Source organism: Pinus tabuliformis, chromosome 2_2 (genome assembly GCF_031772625.1).
Source record: "Pinus tabuliformis cultivar Carrire ecotype Pingquan chromosome 2_2, CPIR1, whole genome shotgun sequence".
NCBI classification, from domain to species: Eukaryota; Viridiplantae; Streptophyta; class Pinopsida; order Pinales; family Pinaceae; genus Pinus; species Pinus tabuliformis.
The window spans coordinates 915,849,774-915,870,650 of NC_142300.1; the positions used below are offsets into that span (position 1 = coordinate 915,849,774).

Consider the following 20,877-nt stretch of genomic DNA (forward strand, 5'->3'; position numbering starts at 1 on the left):
GGACGCCCCTCCATACGACGGCGGGCAGACACGACAGCGAGCAAGGAGCGGACACGAACAACAACGCGGCGGGTGGACAGCAATGCGGTGGACTGAAACAGCAATGCGACGGTGGACAACAATGCGGTGGATTGAAACAGCAATGCGACGGCGGACAGCAATGCGATGGACTGAAACAGCAATGCGACGGGACAGCAATGCAGTGGACTGAAACAGCAATGCGACATAAGCCGGTTGTGACATTCTTGGAAGCTCTGCGAATTACAAAGAATGCGAAGGGAGTACCGAAAGTTTATAAGGGGCGAGGGCAGCCTTGCCTTTAGGCAAGGGCCGACCTGCCCATAATTAATCAAGGGGGCTTCAACGCATAAAATTAGGGGGTCGGCCTAAGAGCTGACACCCCTCCACAAACGAGTTGAATTAGCTATATATGAGGACGCAGTCAGCTCATTTGGACAGCAACGAACAACGCACTTCACTCTAGGACTCGATCTTGAGTTAAGAGGATAAGAGGTGCGCATCTCTCGTGCGCAGCAAGGAAATAAGTGCGCAGTTCAAACCGGAGTTGTTTGGGGGTCGAACAGTTCACGGTAAAGGCAGTTCGGTGCAGAAGTTAATTCGGTGGAGTTTAAAAGAGCTCGGGTAGCTCGCTCTAACCGGAGGTAATTTGGTATCGGGTTGTAACAAGGCGTTCTTGCCTTCATTGTAATTCTTCTGAGTGTTGGCCGTGGGATTGCCCGGCACACTTGAACGATTGTAATATTGAAAAAGAGTTTCATAATATATTTGGGCAGACTTCAACCGAGAGTTGCCCCTCCCGTTCAGATTATTATTATTGCAATTGTGTCTCGGTTTTAAATTGCACATGATAATGTTATGAATGGATGTAATGTGTTATGAAGATTAATGTTATGGTTGTAAATGAAGACTTGTTAAATATCGGTTTAAGCCGATATGTTGGTGAAGGCGTAGTCCATAAACGGGAACTTGGTAAAAAGTGAATGTTTGGTGGTGCCGCACCCCGCCGGGAACGGGAAAAAAAAAATTAACCGTAGACTTGGGGGCCGGCTTCGGATGAAGGAATTTGAGCTAGCGCTGGAGGATTCTGACAAGGTTCTTGGGATCGATCCCGGCAATCTCAAAGCGCTCTATAGGAAAGGCCGCGCTCTGGTTGGGCTGAAGCAGTATGCGGCGGCATGCGAATGTTTGGAGAAAGCTAACGAGGCCAGCCCCGGGCAGTTCGAAATACAAGACGCGCTTCGCCAAGCCAAGACTCTGTACTCCCAGAGCCGGAATGGCAAGTATGACATCTCGAACTACTTGCTGGGACATGCATCTTCTCCCCCTGAAGTGGCCGATTTTATTGGCCCGGTAGAGATCAAGATGACCAAAGACGGCCGCGGCCGGGGGCTTTACGCCAAACGAGAAATAACCACCGGGCAGCTTTTGCTGGTAAGCAACGTCGTTGCAGTAGCTTATGATAATGACTCGGCCGGGATTAATGTGGACCACCGGGGAAACATTAATCTTCCGTCGCAAGAAGATCTTGTTGCCGCCGTCGTTAGTGCTGCCAGAAAATCGCAGAGATTGCTCCAGCAGCTTTATAGTTTAGACGACTACTCTGCGCGTCGTGGCCTGGACGTTCCAGCCATTGATCTGTTTAAGACGGAGGGCCAAATTGCAGCGGGAAAAGAAAAATTGCAGGTAGATGTTAACCGTATACGCGATATTATAAGTCGGAATTCAGTTGGTGGAGCCGAACAGACATATGCTTCAATTTCTGAAGCCAAACTCGTCCAGCGAGGCCAGAATTTTAGCGGTCTCTGGCTGCTGCCATCCTTCATCAACCATTCATGCCTGCCGAACTCGACCAGGTTGCAAGTGGGAAGCGCTATGTTTATTCATGCCTGCAAGCCCATCAAACGAGGAAAGGAGATCACCATTTCCTAGTTTGATACCCTGGTCCCATTGCCGCAGCGCCAAGCCATGTGCGAAAGCTGGGGTTTCAAGTGCAAGTGTAGGAGATGCATTCTGGAGCTCTCTCTGAAGGCAGCCCTGGAGCCTATAAACGGACGGTTCGAGGAATTGCATGACAAAGCATTGGAGGAAATCATTGTTGCAAGGTCTCCAGAGGGTTTTGACACGGATCTTCGGGCGTGCGCAGAATTTGCAAAGCTTTTTGTAGAGGCAGAGGAGATTGTCAGGAGTTCCGCGTTGTTGAAAATGGAAGAAGAGAGAAATTGGATTCGCGCGTCATTTGTTTCTGCATATCCTGCAGGAACACAGTCGGACGACTTCTTCCCCACAACGTTGAAGAAGTGCGTTCCTTCCGGCGAAGAAGTTGTTAAGGCCATTCAAAATGCTGTACCCGGGGAAATTCGAACCCTGGTTATGGTAGCCGAGCAGTTACGAGGAACGAAGCGTTGGTTTGGAGAGGAAAGTTTATCATCAGAGCAGGCAAGGGAGGCATGCATCAGAGTCTTTGGGAGGCACAGTGAAGATGTTCTCAAGGCGCTCGTCTTACAGCATTCAGATTGCCATCTCTTTTAGTAACAATACAACTGTCATTGCTGATGATCTTCAAGATGCACGTCAGAGTGCCATTTTTGAGAAGTTTATTTTTCTAAATGTTTGAAGTGAATAGTTAGATTTTCATGATACGCACAGTATAAGACCATTAGATAGGCCTGATATCATTCGTGCTCCTTTTTTTGCTGGGTTGGTTGGGAAGATTTCATTTAGAAAAGGTATGTCATAACATAATGGGTTTGAGATAGATATCTTAGTGTAGTCTCTTTTGTGGTTTCCTCCTTGTCCTGTCTTTGAATATATGAACGCTGTCTTTCGATTGTTCGGCTCTAAAATGGTATGGCATTGACATAATTTCCGCTTTAGAATTGTCTGGCATTGATATTATTTCATCTCTGTGTTTCATAAACATTGAAATTGTATTTCTCTGGCATTGATATTATTTCATTTCCGTGTTTTATAAACATTGAAATTGTATTTCTCTGGCATTGATATTATTTCATTTCTGTATTTTATAAACGTTGAAATTGTATTAAGTGTGATTGGAGTGCAAATGTGTTCTGGATATGTGTATGGCCATCTAATATGGCTATTATATTGCATTGCTGAAAGCAAAAACAAAGTCCAATTATGTTCTGTTTGCATGTGCGGCCATGTACAATATTCAAAGCATTAATATCCTTGTTAGGGATGCCCCTACCAACTTAGTATATGTTTAAAATAGAGAGTTAATGGGTGTGTTTAAAATGGAGTGTTAATGGGAGGAGTGGGTGGAAATGGGAAGTGATTCTGGTTTCAGATCAATATATTTGGCTTTTGATAATGTAAGATTTCCGGGGATAAATTAATTTGGATATATTTAAATTTTAAAGTTATTTTGTGTAATATTTTACATAAATTTATTTTATGTAACTAATTTGTAATTATGTTTGTAATTTTTTTTAATGAATCTTTGAAAATCATTATTATTTTGAGAAAGATTAAAGGATTTGTTTTCAGATTTATAATTTAAAATATTTAAAACGACAATTTTTGAGAAATTTGAATTAAGATAGATTTAACTTGATATTTATTTTTATATAATTTTTGGTATTTTAATCATTATAGATAGTTTTTTAATTTTATTTTTTTGAATTGAAATAGATGAAGACGAAATCAATTGTTTAACTTTTCATCAAATTTCTTGGAAATTTCAAAACAAGTGTTATCTCTATGTGATTCTATGTTGCTACTTGTGGGGCTGTATGGGTGTGAATGAGCATGGTATCACACTTTTGGTGAGGAAGTGTCATACTTTGCACTATTCGAGACTATCTTTATTCTTTTTTGGCCACCATGCTTACTATCAAGTTGTTGTCATGAACACTTTGTGGATTATTTACATTTGAATATGTTTATTTTCCTTGTTGCTCAACTTCTTCCCTTCCTCGGGAAGTTGTGACCTCGAATCCTCCTACTTCCCAACATATCGAATCTCCTTCTTTGGTTATTTGTACCACCTAGAATCCTTGTCTTTTTGCAAGCATCCTTTTGTCTAGACATATCATAGGAACACCTTGTCATATACATCTGCTTAATATATATGCTCCATGTCATAATTGTTCAGCTTTCTTAGACCAGATTCAACAATGCAATCTTATTAAGATCAGTGGATTTATCATTGCTAGTGATTTGAATGTCATTCTCATGGCACAAGAATCTTGGGGAAAGAACAATAGGCTAGATCCACTTGTGAATCGTCTATATAATCTTTTTATTGATTATAATTTGGTGGAAATTTGTCCTTTTCCACTTTCCCCCACATCGAATAATCAAAAAGTGGGTGAAGAACATGTTGGGAAATGTCTGGACCAAGTCCTCATACAAGAAAAATCTGATAGAGAGCCTCGGTAATTTGAAGTCTAGTGTATACAATACATACATATATGATCATCTGCCCATTATTCTCTAGTGGAGGATGAAGAATATCTGTCGAAGATTACCCTTCAAATTCTATGGAGTTAGGCTTGAAGATAAATATTATAATGTGTTGGTGAAGTCCTCTTGGACATAGATGAATGCCTCTGGGATGTATCTACCATGTAGACCATTATGAAAAATATCAACATCATAAAAAGTCGAACAAGGACATAGGAAAGAATTAAAAAACAAGGGCTGATATCGAAATTACAGAAGATCACTTGTGACATGTCTAGTTTTGGCAGAGCCATGGAACAAAAAAATCCAACTCGGGGGGATCTCAATCATTGAAAATCGCTAGAAGACAGGAAGAATGAGATCCTTAACATTCAGAAAGCAACCTTGAGGCTCAAGAGCAAAGCAATATGGTTATGTGAGGGAGACCATAACACTAATTTTTTTCATAGGTTCGCAAATTATATGAAACATATTAATACTATCTGGCACATTGAATCCTCAGATGGGGACTCCAAACACACTACTCCTGAGATACAAGATGATGTTGTCAAAATTTTCAAACTGTTTGATAAGGCCGGGAGGATCTGGATTACAAGGATCATATATGGGCTTTGGACCTATATCCAAAAATGTTTGACGATAATGCAAATGATGATCTTTATTGCCCGGTTAATCTAGAGGAGCCAATATTCTTTTTCAAGCTGATGGGACATAATATTCTAGAGATTTTGGAACATGTTAAGACTCGGGGTAAGATTATTGGTGCCATAAATTCAACATTTTTAGCTCTCATCCTGAAGTCCTCTTCCCCAAAAAAATTCTAGGACTACAGACCTATCTCACTATGCAACACTCTCTACAAGCTTATTTCTAAAGTGATTGCAAGGTGCATCAATAAGGTAATATCTTTGCATATCTATCGAGAACAATTTGGTTTTTTAAATGATCACTAGATTCATGATGCAATTGAATCAACACAAGAATCTATCAATTCTATCCATTCCTATAAGAAGGAGGCGGTGGTGATGAAGACCAACCTACACAAGGCATATGACAGTGTGGATTGGTCGTATATTACATTCATTCTCTACAAGATTGGTCTTCGGTCTCATAATGTGGAGTGGATAATGGCTTGTATTACTTAGGTTTTTTTTTTTTTTGTTCTGGTCAATGTATTCCTTGCACCTTTTTCTACACGGGTAGAGGTCTTAAAGAGGGGTGCTCTCTTTCCCCCTTAGTATTTATTCTTGTTATGAATGGTCTTAGTTTGAGAATCAAAGAGGCACAGTCTCATGGTTTATTTTAGGGTTTCAATATCTATAGATAGGTCAACATCACTCACTTGTTTTTTATTGATGATATACTAACCTTTGACATTATATGTAGGTCTTAGTGGTCTGCATTACCCTATATATATCTTAGATATGAAGAGGCATCTCGGCTCCTTAAAAATGGTAACAAATCTATGCTCTATTTATCATTTGCAGACAAGTTGGACATTGAATGCATTGTAGGCATAGTTGGTTTTCAGATAACCCCAACGGAGGAAGGACTCACCTACCTAGGTTATAAGCTCAAATCCCAGTAACTATAGAATTAGAGACTACTTATCGATGGTTGACAAATATAAGAGGAAATTGAACACATGGACACATATTTCTCACTTTGGGTGGAAGATGTATTCTTGTTCAGGTGATTTTGCAGCAGATATCTATATTTTTGGCACACTTATTCATGATCCCTTTTTCCATTTCCTTAAAGATTAAGTCCATCATAACTAGCTTCCTCTCATCTCGGGCAAGAACTACTACAAAATATCATCTTTGCAGGTGGGTCTACTTGTCTATTCCAAAGGAATTCGGTGGTTGGGGGTTGCTGGAACACAGAACTTTTGGATATACAATGTTGAGTAAATCTTTCTGGAGGGCCATGAATGGACAATGGGTCGAACAGGACATCATTCGGGCAAAATATATGAGAGATTTTGATATTGAGAATTTATACACAGATAATATTCCCATCAGAATAAAAGGATCATTGATATTGAGGAGCTTTATTAAAATACTCCACTGGGGGCACATGAATATGACTTGGTATTTTGGTAATGACAGGAAAATATTGATTGTGATAGACAACATAAAAGGTATAAGTTGTGATCACTTATCATTTTATAAAACTTGTTACTTTAATTGATTCTTATTTACTTCTCATTATATTATTATATTGTTATTTTTAATTGTTTTTCATGTCCAACATAAATAAATGTTTGAGGAAGATTAAACTTATGATAATTTAAAATGTGAATATGAATTTGAATTTTTTTTAGTAACAATGAAAATTAAAACCAACTTAAACAGAGGTTTAAAATAAAATTAATTAATGCCAACCCATCATATTGAAAAACCAGTTGTTCTTACCAGTGACAATGGTGAGTAGTTTTTATAAGACTAACAAAAATGTCTGGAGGATCTAGAAAATCAAATTTCAAACCTTGAGAGCTAGAAATGTTTAAAAACTCATTAGGTAGAGCTAACAATGAAATATCTATAAGATTTCATGTTTTCTAATCTAACTAGGTGCATATAGTTACCAACAAAGATGACTTTTACACTCAATTTCATTATTCTTGAGGACTCTATCCATGAAGGATTTCATGTGCCAGTAAAGCTTGAGGGTCTTGTTGAAACTTCATATCCCATCATGCAATTGTCTGGATCATATTCTAAACCATATTCTCCATGTTCTCATCTAAAAAATAAAATAATCTCTAGTGCTTAACCCCCCCCTCAAAATACTAAGGTAATATATATATATATATATATATATATATATATATATAATAAAAACTTGACTCGATGAAAAAAAATTGAAAAAAAAAACAAAAAGCAAAAATAAATAGGTAGTAAGAAACAATGCCAAAAAAAAAAGACAACTTAATGCACAAGCACTCCCTCAATAAAGGTGCTCATGTAGATAAATAACATTAACAACATAACATGACAATGTAATACAATTCATGAAGTTTTCTCTCAAAGCCATACCATCTATTACTATACCTACTCCTTGATGGGTTTGACGTCTTATCTATGTTGTGTTTAAGTATGTTTTAAAGGTTTTTATTTTATTATTATATGCTATTTAAGACCATGAGCTAGATATGCCATGGTGGCTTGAAAGTAGGATTATTTTTCTATTGTTAAAATTTTTGTTCCATGTTCATATATATATATATGTTTCATATATATATATAAAAGTTATATTTTTTTTCAATTTTAACAATTTGAGACGTATAATGATTTATAATAATCTAAAGCAAGTGTTTTAATGTTTATCATGGATTGATGTCTATCTATAATTAATCTCAATATATTTAACTCATATATTAATTATTCTTATAATTAATAACAACAATATTTTAAAATAAAATTATAATAAGATTAGTATTTTAGTATTTTTTAATATTAAATAACAAAATAAGTATCTTGATATTTATAAAAATGATTCCTATATTTACATAACATATATAAATATATGTTATGGTGATTTTTTTTTTTTATATATAGAATTGAAATATAATTTTGAAAACACGTAAAGTATTTTAATTTACTTTATTTTATTTATGGTAGGAGTGATTTTCTTTTTATTTATAAAAAAATGATATATTCTATAATTTTTACATTATTGAAATTGCTTTAAAAAATATAATTTAATTGGTATATCAATTTTTTTTGGTAGGTAAGACCATGGGGGATTTGAACCAGTGACCTATCACATGGAGTACCTTAACAATGCACCCATTCACCGTCAATCCAAAGCCCCATGGGTAGTATATCAAAATTCTAAGTAATTGTATTTTATTTAATATTATTAATGGTAACATTTATTGTATATTTTTAAAATATGATATTTTTTTTAATTTAATTATTATTTATGAGAAATTTCCTAGAAATAATATACTAGTTTAGTTTATATTTTATTTGATTTAAATGTTTATGAGTGTATATTTTCCAGAGCTTGTAATCCCCTTCATATAAGTTTTTGCATACTAGCGGTCTCATCACCTATCATTAGGGACTCTTTACTTGAGTTCCTAATGATGGCTAACGAGACTGTTGGGTAGAGGAGGCCCTGCGTAACGGTTTTGGGGCTTAAAGTCTGCAATTTTGGGTAATAGTATGGTAAAGGCTCCACGGGGTGCACGGAGTGCGAGTTGTAATGGGTCAAGTCAAAGGGTTATCTGTCCAAAAATAATGTAAGAAAAGATAAAGTGAATCAGCCTTCCCATGGTCCACGGGACATGGGAATGTATAAATAGAGGAAGGCTCTAAGGTTAGAAGTCAGTTTTGTTTTCGATCTTAATGTTATGGGTTTATGAAGGCAATATTCTCTCTGTGTTTGTAAGTCTGGGTCGAAGGTGTTAGTAGATAGATAGAGGGTCTGCAACTGTGTATGCAGAGGCTTGGTTGAGTCTGCAGCTGTGCGCGCGGACCCCTGCAGCTGAGTGCGTAGGGTGGATCTGGTGGTATTGAGAAGGAGATAAATAAAGATAAGAATTTTTTAATCATTGTGTGCTTTATCGCGAATCTATCTGTTGCTATGTTTTGGATTTATGCATATTTATGATTGCACGCATTAGTTGTTACTGGTAAATGTTTGCTTAGAGACCTTAAGAAGTAGACTATATCTATAATAAAATCATTAATAATAAAGCGCATTGGTGTGGATCTATGTGGAAGTCTGAAAACAGTGTAGAGTGGTGCGAGGCCACAGATCAGTTTGCGACCCTCCAAACCACATTAAGACATCCCAAGGGTGTGGAAACCTGGTTCCACTTTCGGGACCGGGATCTGCCTAAGGGCTGTCTAATGTCGGAACGCTAGAACCCAACGAAAAAAGAGGTTGAAGATTGGTTGGATCAGAAGCTTCACGAGTTCGTGGTACAGGGAAATAGAAATCCACAAATATCTCAGGAAAGGTGGCTGGATCGATACATATACACCGAAATCCATAAGATCTTCTTCATGTCCTTCTTGACAGAGCTGTATGAGTAGATTGCGAGGCTAGCTAATAATCAGGGAAGGTGTAGATTGGATTAGCCCATCGTGTGGACTCTAGAGTTGGTGCGCAGGCTAGAAGAATCTGAAGATAAAATCGCATGGGCAGTAGATCACTGGTTGGATCGAATAATAGGAGGGTTTATCACCGAATTCAAAATAGACATAACTGTGAGTTATAGTGAAGCAGAAAGGCGCTTCCTCTAAGGACCGCGGGGTAAGTACATCAAATCATTGAATACTTGGATTAAAATGTTGTTATGTGAAAAATGGGTTATGCGCATCCATTGATGTTTGGGGTAATGTGGAGAGGAAGAGGCTACCGAGGGACCAAAGGATTAGAGAACAACCTCCTGATTTCACTTTTGCGAGAAAGCGAGGAGGAGCTCACAGGGTTCTCTCTGAGAAGTGCAGTCCGATTGATAAAGTAGTGCATTCCGCTGATATCACCGCTGGCCATGCCATCACCTACTTCACCTACATCAAACTCATCTTCACCTACCCCACCTCCATCACCACCGAGGGTTGCAATGGTGAGTGCGATCAAGTTACCTATATTTAGAGGCATAGGAAATGAGGAACTAGATCAGTTATGGTTCATAGTAAAGGCAGTGTGGGAAGCCCAAGGTGTTACAGATGATAGCATAAAAAAGGCTACTTTGGTGAGCACGTTGTAGGATCGCGCGTTGACGTGGTATATAAAGCATTCTAGTGATCATTCGAATGCGGGAATAGCGAAGATCCAGGATACGTTGAACAAAGAATTCATCCAGCCAAAATCAGAGATGCAGTCAATCATCGGGTTCAAAGAGACCGTGATGCTCCCTGGTGAAACCCCGTGGGATCTAGATCAGATATTGAAGAGTACAATCCGTGAGGCTAATACGATGTTGATAGATGCGCAACGCTGTGCGTGGTTTGTGGCGTCTTTGACGCCACATCTGAGGACGACATTGTCATAGCAAAAGATCTCAACCCAAGCTGAAGCTTTAGAGATAGCAATGAGGTTGCATGAAACTCCAATACAGGATCCAGGGTTGGGAGTTCAACAAATCCATGTGAAACTACAAAACGTATGCTTAGAGATGCAAAGTTTGAAACAAGAGAGGTGCGCGAAGACGTGTGGTGCATAAAATGTAAGGGCCAAGGCAATGATAAGGATCATTGTTCGATTTTTATGAACTAATTGGCGGGGGGACCAATGCCATTATGATTAGAGGCACAAGTGGGGCCAAGCACGGCGCCCGGACTCTAGTGCGTGATCTGTCAAGTGGGATGAAATCACACCATGGACAACTATCATCTATTGCAAAATCTTATCCAACCCCCCCAGCAACTATTTTGAAATTTCTGTAGATCGATGGGCCATGATGAACGAAATTGCTGACGTTATGAGTTGTTGATGGATCGAACATCTGCTTACAGGATGCAGACTGAGGCACGAGGTCAGGATCCAGCTGCAGCAATAGCACGTGGTGGATTCCAGGAATGCGGAAGGGGACAAGGGGGAATGGGACCCGGACGAGGGCGTGGACAATTAATCTGCTATAACTGTGGAGGACCTGGGCACTGCGCGTGTGATTACACAAACACGACCAAAACATGTTGTCCATATTGTTACCAATTTGATCATGAAGCGGTAGATTTCCCCACACTAATTGCATAGTTGTGTGAAAAAGGGGTGCTTCAGGCCAATCGCACTCAGAACGTCCAAATGATGAAGGCTGAACTGTGTGAAGAGGACCCTAACGTAAACATGGTGCTCAGAAGTGGTGCAACTACAGGAGAAGATAAGGGGAAGCAACCTGAGGAGGATACATGGGTCCACAAGGTCCCTACAAAGCAACTTGAGTTTGATTTGGAACGCGTGAGGAAACATTTATGGAAGCTAAGAAGAGCTTCATGGAGGCTTCTACTTCAGGTAGCAAGGATCAAACTAGTCCAGAAATGGATCCCTCTATGCGAACTACCTTTTTAGAAACATGCATGAAGCTTCTACGGGACCATAAAGCAGTTAAGGGATTGCAAGAGTTGATAACTAGGTGCGCAGGGTCAGGTGAACCGCGGATGGTCCAGAAACTAGGCAAGCATGCTTTGCGCACTAGGCGGAAAATGCGGTTGACTGCCCAAATTGGTGACTATGAGATGGATTAGGTCGTTCTAGATTTGGGGTCAGATGTGAATGTGCTACCCAAACAGACTTGGGAGCACATGGGAAGGCCTGCACTACAATGGTCTCCTATTCAATTGTGGATGGCAAACCAACAAAATATCTTGGCTATGGGGAGACTACAAGGAGTCACAATAGACATTGAAGGTGCAAGCACAAAAATAGATTTTGAGGTAATAGAAATTGTGGATGACAGTAACTCGTATCCTACATTATTATGGATATATTGGGCCATGGATATGAATGGAGTCATCAACCTAAAGAAATGAAAAATGATATTCAAGAAAAATTCCTTCCACGTAGTGGTTCCACTAGACCCAGCCAAAGGGGCACACTACATTGAGCCTGTACGCGATGAGGACAGTGATGATGAACTAGACTATAGCTACCAGATCACAGCGCAAGATCAGGATCGGTGAATCTAATAGCGGACAGGAGAATATCATGGGAACGTGACAATTCTTGCACGTCGAACTTAGATGAAGAGATTGAGCAATGGCAAAATCGATTGCATGAGGTAATAATGCTAAATTGTAATATGATGGTTAGATCAATACATTGTGTAACGATAGAAGCAAGAGAGCTGCCAACAGATGCGAATGAAGTGAAAGAAGAGGAACTTGTAGACCATTATGAAATGGCAAGTTTGGAACCAAAGTAGCCAGGTGCACTAACGGGGCCTTTGTGTGCAACAACTGCACAAGGGTGGAGTACCCAAAAAAAGACTAGGAGAAAGTGGTGCAAATGTACAAGGCAGATGCACGTACGGTTTGGAGGAAAAAGCGGGGTGAGCATCCATCGGCGGCGTAGGGTGCAGGTGTATGTTGTGAAAACACCTAACTGACTAAGAATCAAAAATCCAAATTCACCGCAGCGATGCATTCCACCAGTTGTTTGCGACAAAGCCAGCAGGAAAACAGGGGGACCATGAATAGCGTCCACCTAATAAGACGACCCAATGGGAATCTGTGGATACCAGGAGTTTGATGGGCCTATAAGACCATCAGCAGAAGGAGGTAGGCGAAGGTGATATTATCAATGATAAGACAAGAGGAAACCAAGAAGGGGCACAGAAGCAGTAAGCTTCATGAAATTGATGAAGAATGGGTGTGGCCAAGAAGGAAAAGTGTGACATTGGAGGAAGGAATCAGTAAAATGAAAATTGGTGTCACACAAGAAAGTCGCATGAATCTGCAAAGAAGGGAACCAGGCTTGCCTAGGCCTACCTCGGTACTAGAATGAGTTGTGACCCTACTATCATGGCTGAAACCGCACCAACAGAGGTATGTACCATATATAGCAGTGCCTAAGGGGATAACAGATACGAGGGTACTTGAAAGGGGCCCACGGCCCGGGCTAGCAGGGAAGGTGAGACCTCGCACCAAGGGTGTGACCACCTGACTAGCTGTGGACAACACAGTCTCAATGCCCCAACTAGTTTAAAGAAGACGCAGGACTATAAACAAGTCATTGGAGGGTCGGTGCAGAAAGAAGGTTCTGTGCAGGGCCAATCAGTCAGCAAGATCGTAACCACGCCAAAGGGGTTGTGCTGCCGTGTGGGAAGGGTGGGAGGTGACCGTTAATGTCATTATTCATGACAAGAAGTTCAATTTATGACAAAGAGGAGCAACTGGTGGGCCATTAAAGTAGGAGTTCAGAGATAGATACAAAAATATATGCCGCCAAGAAGACATTAATGAATTAGGAGTGGAGGGAAGGGTTACATTCAAACTCACGCGTTCCTATAAAATCCCTTGGACAACACCAGGATATTTGACATTTGAGCCAGTACAGAACAGCAAACACCCAGCTATCAAGCCTCCCATGAGTACCATGGCTAGAACCCGAGCACGATTTGCAGAAGAGCTATATCCGACCCAGGAGGATTCGGAAGAAGCAACTGCTACCCCCGAGGTTCCAAAGTCCCCATGCACATCGTGACCCCGGAAAAACAAGCAGACGATGGGGCTAGTCCGGGTATCATCAAGATTCAGTAAGTTGTCAGAGGCAGAAAAGGGAAAAGTAATCAACACTGAAATCGACGAGGATGAGGAAGATTTGCAAGCCCTGATCTCTCAGATTGAAGCACAGGATGACGAAGCAGAGGATGATGCCCACATACCTTCGCTACCACCATATATCTCTCCATGGAACAGGACGGCCAATATACTAAAAGACTTGGACACCGTGAAGAGTATGCTCCAAACCCCTCTTCTGCTGGATGAGATAATGTTTGATGGTATACCGCTGGGCCGAGTATCGAATATCAAGTTCAAAGATTTGGATCTTGTGGATAGTGAAAAGTTCACCCAATTGGCTAAAGAGAAATTACTACAATGAAAGTGGTTATGGGGTGTGGAGAAGGCGGGATTACTCAATCTGAGGTGGATACCCCACTATCACCACGCGACCATCACCATTTTTGTTATCAGATAGTTACTATGTTTGGTACATGAGGGGTATCTATGGTTGGAGGAACCGATTCCCATCACGGCCGATTTAGTACACCGAATTACCCATCTGCCTACTAAAGGGAATGACCCTACAGACATAGCCAGCACAAGTAGCGATGTGGGTCTCGCAGAAGCAATGAAGGCTAAATATAAGTTGGAAAAGCGGAAGCGTGGGTATGTAATGGCAAGCATAAAAGACCGAGGGGTGCGAGTCGCCACCCAGCTACTGGCCAGTAAACTCATGAGAAAGTGCCACGCAGATGAAGTACCAGCCCCTATCATTGTGCTTGCGGAGTAGTGTGCAAAAGGGGTTCAGTTCAAGTGGGCACAGTTTCTATGTGAAAATTTTTTGACAAACTGTAAGGAAGCACAGGAGAAAGGTAAGAATTTCCATTATGCATGGTTGCTACTATCAATCCTTTTGGTTGCAGGAGAACTGCCGCAGGGCAGCCAGTTTCACAACATTGAGGAGAACCTACCTGAAGTAGTGCAGTATAACTCGCTCTGGGATACAAAGGATGCCACGAGGGTTCGTGAGATCAAGTTATTTTGGATATCCATGAGGTGAATATCTAGACATCGATCGCTCACAGACCGCGGTTATCCCCAACAGTATACAATAATTTGCAAAGCATGGTGGAGTTCAAAGCAGACATGCATAACCTATACATCTGGGCACGGAAGGATCCAAAACAAACATGGGTAAAGCTTCCGTCCATTGTAATGAATGATGCAATTTACGAGGTAATGGCAGCATGGCCTCCGAAGTGGCATGCCTTGGACGTGGCCGCATTAGAAAAGATGGTAGCATAGCAGCGAAAGAAGGAAATCCAGTTGTGACTCATGAAAATGGTGGAAAGGATGTGTCAGGAATAGAACGCAGCTTCGCAGCAAGAGGCGGCCCAGGAAGTAATCGCCGAAGAGATTAGAGAAGATCAGGAAATGTCCTTGGAGCAGGACATGTAGAGGGAAACAGAGACACAGGAACGCATGGACCTTCCCACCAAATCGACCCAAGGCAAGAGGTCGTGCATCAAGGAGTCGCCACATACCAGCGAAAAGAAAAAGATAGCAAAGCCTTTGGAGAAAGAGTTTCTTGACAACAACGAACCAACGAGTAATATCACTAAAGGTGCATTGGAGGAGCTGATGATAGAGTAGACAACTGTGTTGTGGGAGCTTAGAGCACAGCTGCAGGCCTTACAGGTGCATTCTCGGGGAAGGATGATACCAAACTTAGCAAACGACACATCCACAATCGAGCAGATGGTGTGCATCCCCGCAATGAACACTTTATTGTTGCCCGCAAGCATTGTCCTAGCTGAAGCTAAAGGTGACATATGCAGTTGGGGGTTGAATTTGGCTGCCCTTCCTAGAGAAGCCCTATGCCAACTGCAAGATGGGCTAACCACTGAGATCCGTGCCAGGGAAGGCCGTGCCCTCCAAATCATAATGGAGCACAAGGAAAATCTGGAGTAGGTCAGTCTACAACATGATGACTTGGTCACACGTAACTAAGAATTGGAACAGGTCGTGGAGGAGGCCTGCAGCAAGGTACCAGAGTTGGCTGTGCTAGTGGAACTTCCCGTAGCTAAAAAGATTCATCACATGGCCGCAGGATTCCGTACAACCCAAGAAGAGGCTGCGAAATCTCAGTGGGAATTAAATTTACAAATTGCAGACCTAAGACTAAAGGCGCAGCCACCCACACCCCCAGAAGTACGACAGCAGCGCTGCGGCAAAATTCAAGCAGGATTAGAAGTGATAAAGCGTGATCTCCAAGATTGCTCGGGATTGTTGGATCAGACCCTCCTTATGCTCACATCCCTCCAGGAAGACCCAATGTTACAATAGGTAGAGACAGAAGCGCAGGAGTAACAATAGGCTTATGAAAAAGTCAAGGGGATTGTGCAAATGGTTGCCATCATGCAGCGATTGGCCAAAATGAGGGAGGCCCAGGTTCTCAAGGCACAAGTTGACACCGCTCGGCAGAAGGAAGCAATGCTTAAAGAATGCATCCAATCTTGGCTTGATGAGGCATTCGCGGTCTCCACCAACATCGAGGGAAAGTTGGCACACATGCAGGTAGTATATGAACTCGGACAAGCAACTGAAACTGATACTAAAGCATTGGTGGCTCGCGTAGAATGGGTATAGTAGATGGCGGAAAATTTTGTTGCGAGTGTAAGTGAAGAACAAAAGTTGTTGCATAACCTCCGCGCGAAGATTGCCACACCGTCCGAGTGACTCGGGACGAGTCACGATGATTTTGTTGGGGGCCTGTTAGGTAGCAGATGCCTCGCATAACGGTTTTGGGCCTTAAAGTCCGCAATTTTGGGTAATAGTATGGTAAAGGCTCCGCAAGGTACGCGAAGCGCGAGTTGTAATGAGTCAATTCAAAGGGTTGTCTACCCGAAAATAATGTAAGAAAATAGAAAGTGAGTCAGCCTACCCATGGTCCACGGGACTTGGGAATGTATAAATAGAGCAAGGCTCTAAGGTTAGAAGTTAGTTTTGTTTTGGATCTTAATGTTATGGGTTTATGAAGGTAATATTCTCTCTGCGTCTGTAAGTCCAAGTCGAGGGTGTTGGTAGATAGATAGAGGCTCTGCAGCTATGTGCATAGAGGCCTGGTAGAGTCTGCCGCTGTGTGCGCGAACCCCTGCAGCTGAGTGCGCAGGGTGGATCTAGTGGTATTGAGAAGGAGATAAATAAAGATAAGAATTTCTGAATCATTGTGTGCTTTATCACGAATCTATCTATTGCTATGTTCTGGATTTATGCATATTTATGATTGCGCGCATTGGTTGTTACCGATAAATGTTTGCATAGAGACCTTAAGAAGTAGATTAGATCTATAATAAAGTCATTAATAATAAATCACATCGGTGTGGATTTAAGCGGAAGTCTGACGACAGTGCAGAGTGGCACGGGGCCGCAGATCGGTTCATGACCCTTCCAAACCATATCAAGAAATCCCAAGGGTGCGAAAACCTTGTTCCAGCACCCTCCCCTGCTACCTCGGGTGAGACCTCAATCCACGATCCGTGGACTGTTGCTGAAAGGGCCGGTAGTGCGGGGTTTGTTTGGCTAATAATTCTTCTGAACTTGGGTGACGCTGAAACAAGCCAACAAAGACCAATCAAACTTAGGACATTACTAAACTCCCACACAATATATATCAGTAAACTTATATCAACTTGATTTAAGTTTTTGCATACTAGCGGTCTCATCACCTATCATTAGGGACTCTTTACTTGAGTTCCTAATGATGGGTGATGAGACCACTCAAACTTAAGACATCACTAAACTCCCACACAATATATATCAATAAACTTATATCAACTTGATTTAAATGATTATCATATTTCATTAAATTGTAGTAAAATGAAAGATCTTATAAATTTTGAAGGAAAGTTAAATGTAATTATTGTTATGATTTAAAAAGGAAAGAAAACAATAGTATAAAAAAAATAAAAAATAAAAATTAAGTATTCTTTTTATTTAATGAATATTCGAATTTTAAAAATTTTATATTTCTTTATTAAGTAGGGTGAGTTTTGAGATTATTAGCTTGGCTTGAGTAGCATATGGGAGCACCCTTGGTTTGGGCCATATCAACCCTTAACAAGGCAAGATTTTTGGCCACTAGGTTTTGAACCATTGATATTTGCTGGAATGGTCACAACCTAGGGGCATCTATGTTGTCGAAATCACATGGATATCACACATGGTTTGAGCCATGATAACTTTTGACATGGAGATCACACATGCCTTGAGCCATGAAGGCTAGAGTTATGCCCACGAGGTTTTGACCGTGACCTTTTAACCATGGAATGCCTTTACAAGTGCCATGTGGCCATTTGAATTTCAATAATTATTTTTAACTAATATTTTTATTTAATTAATACACAATTAAAATTTTGATATATAATATTTAAAATTTTAATAATAATTTTAATTAATATTTTTTTTTTTTCAAGGAAATCACCTTTATCGGCGAAAGGTGACAGTGAAGGTCAATACAACAATCTTTGGAGGCACATAACTATTAGAATAATATTTCTCATCATCATATCACTTACAAGAAATTAAATTCGAGTGAAACAAATAACAACTATTATGACCAATCATCAAAGACAACCCAATTATCATTTAAAGAAAAATCAATTAATTAATCTAATTAATATTTTGCCGAATCCTTTCTATGTAACCATTGAAATTTTAATAATTATTTTCCATTAATAGTTTTTTTTCAAGTCAAACGATTTCGCTATTAACTTCACAATTACCCAATTTAAACAAATAAAGTTAGTTAATTACCTTAATCTGGAATAACTATTATAAATATTTACCATTAATACTTTTAATTTTAATTAATGTAAAATCAAATATTTTTATCTATAATATTTAAGATATCAACCACTCGTTTGAATTAATACTTATTTAGTTTATAATAATAATTTTCCAGCATTTATAATATATAATTTTATTCCTAATTAGATTCTCCATCGTAAATAAGCAATATGTTAATAATAGAAAAAGGGTTCACTCAGCAAGTCCTAACGGTCTTAAAACTTTCCGTTTATTTAAAATAAAAAATCATTACTCCCACAACACTAAATTGTATTCAATTATTCCGGCTAGTTCCCGATGATGCTGGATTTGTGAGATCCGCTCACAGTATTCAAAACATGATTGATACCGAAAACAGTCCATTGCAAGTGGACAAGCTTGCAATTGAGCCAAAGAAGTAGGCTCCTCCCTAACATGCCGACCACCTTTGCCACCTTTGTGATACCTCCTTGGCACACTTACTTGTGGTGTAGAATCACTATCATAATCCTGCTCATAAGCTGACTCGGTCTCTGACATGTTCTTTAAAAACAAGGTAGCTCGAATATATATATGCTGATATACAACTGTGTGCAAAATTGACTGCAGACTTTTTCTTTTTCTCAAAATGCTGTGACCAAGGGGACAAAATTATACAAGGGAATTGTTAGGAAAGGGGAAACATTAGGGAAATGGGGACAATGAAAATAAAACAAGGAATTTAGGGAAGGGAAGGGGCATGGAAATCTTGAAGTTTTAGGGTTTGGGATGAGGCAGGGTAGGGAAATATGTTTGTAGTAGAAGGGAGGGGTTAGGATTTGAGCGAGGATAGTGTAGGGTTTTATGAGGAATTATTTGGGAAAATATTGGTGAATATAGGGGGTGGGAAACAAAGGAAATAGGAAAACCTTGGCAACATTTATTTTTAAAAACCCTACAGCAATCTTGGCGTTTAAATCCTTATAGCAAACTAATGGACAGGGAGGGTTTTTACACTTGGTTTTTCATGGAAAATATAGCATAATTTCTTTACATAAACCTTTCAAAACCAAGAATGAGCCATGGATAAAAGCCTACCTGTGATTTGATGCGTGAGAAGAGGTGTTTGAATGTGTTTCGGGCAAAGTCTGGGCATAAACTTCAATGCGCCGCGCGCCTCACCCAACGTGCCGCGCGCTCCTGATTCGCCTCACCCGTGTAAAATTGCATTGAAAATTGTTGCCTGATGCGTAGCGTGCCACTGGTGCGTCGCGCGCCTAGCCTGATGCGTAGCACGCTCTGGAAACGGCCCGATTTGCTCACAAACTCACAAAATTGCCTTAGAACAATGCTTTTTTCTCTTGGAATGCGGAATGGGTTGCAAATGAGGAGAAATATCTTCATATAGACTCCTTGTTGATTTTTGCTTAACCCAAAACCCATTTTCTTATGTTTGGTTGTTGAAACTTTTTGAAAATTAATAGGCTTTGACCTTTTTGGTTTCCCCTTTAAAATTGGTTGAAATAATGATTTTCACTGATAATTTTTTGCAGGGATAGCTCTGATATGCTCTCGCAAAGGAGACCAAGGCTGCACTTGAGTGATTGAAGAACTGAAAATTTTGACAATTTTTTCAAAAATGAGATGGTGACTTATCTTCAAAACAGAGTTTTGAAGAGAAGTCCTAATTCAGCTGTACAATGATGAATATTATTGAAGTGATGATCTATCAAAGACATCCCTCTGGCCTGCTGGTCTTCTAAGACTTTTCAATACAAAATTGACTCAACCCTAGACCTAAGACCTCAAAATTTAAAACATGATTGTAAATGACCTTTAAAGACTTATTTTAATAAACAGGCCTGAACCAGTAGTGCCAAGCATGAGGGGAATGAGTGACACAACCCACTCCATCAGAGTTATGGCATGCCTAACGAAACACAACTGATCAAAACTGATGGGACACCTAATCATGAATTGCAAAAGAGCTTTGATCTCTGATGGAGGGATAACTAGACCGACTTTAACAGGTCCTGCATTATGACTTTCCTTGTTCTTGAGCTCCTCGAGCCAGTATTTCTATGACATAAATTTCAAGGATTGATTAATGGTTAGGGTTTTAGGCCATGATTGATATCTGGTTTCTTGTTCTATTGATAAGAATGTCTTAAGTTATTGTTTTGGGGACTGTCGGCCTTAGAATGCCAACACAATTTTTTGTGTTTTTGGAACTTGTTCAATATTGGATTTCTCCTACTTCTAAGGAGGTTAGTCAAAAATTTCTGGGTACAAATTCAATGTATTTATCTATGCTTATATCATAGTATGGAGTTCGATGTTGAAACTTAATTATGTTTAGCTTGGTTTATGAAATTACAGACTTACTTCCTTTTCAATTTTAAAATGAAAGGTTATGATGTTTCTGTGATCCCTATTCAAT

The 20,877-nt window shown here is 40.0% G+C and overlaps 1 protein-coding gene across 1 annotated transcript; it reads left to right on the forward strand.

Moving 5' to 3' along the window:
• The first annotated feature begins 1,074 nt into the window (after nucleotides 1-1,074).
• On the forward strand, nucleotides 1,075-1,950 carry LOC149196018 (methyltransferase FGSG_00040-like). Its single transcript, XM_089408110.1, has one exon. The coding sequence runs from the start codon at nucleotides 1,075-1,077 to the stop codon at nucleotides 1,948-1,950; it is 876 nt and encodes a 291-aa protein (XP_089264236.1).
• Nucleotides 1,951-20,877: the final 18,927 nt, after the last annotated feature.

What these genes read in the sequence shown, in the direction of transcription:
- LOC149196018 (XM_089408110.1), top strand. Translation starts at nt 1,075, where the DNA reads ATGAAGGAATTTGAGCTAGCGCTGGAGGATTCTGACAAGGTTCTTGGG.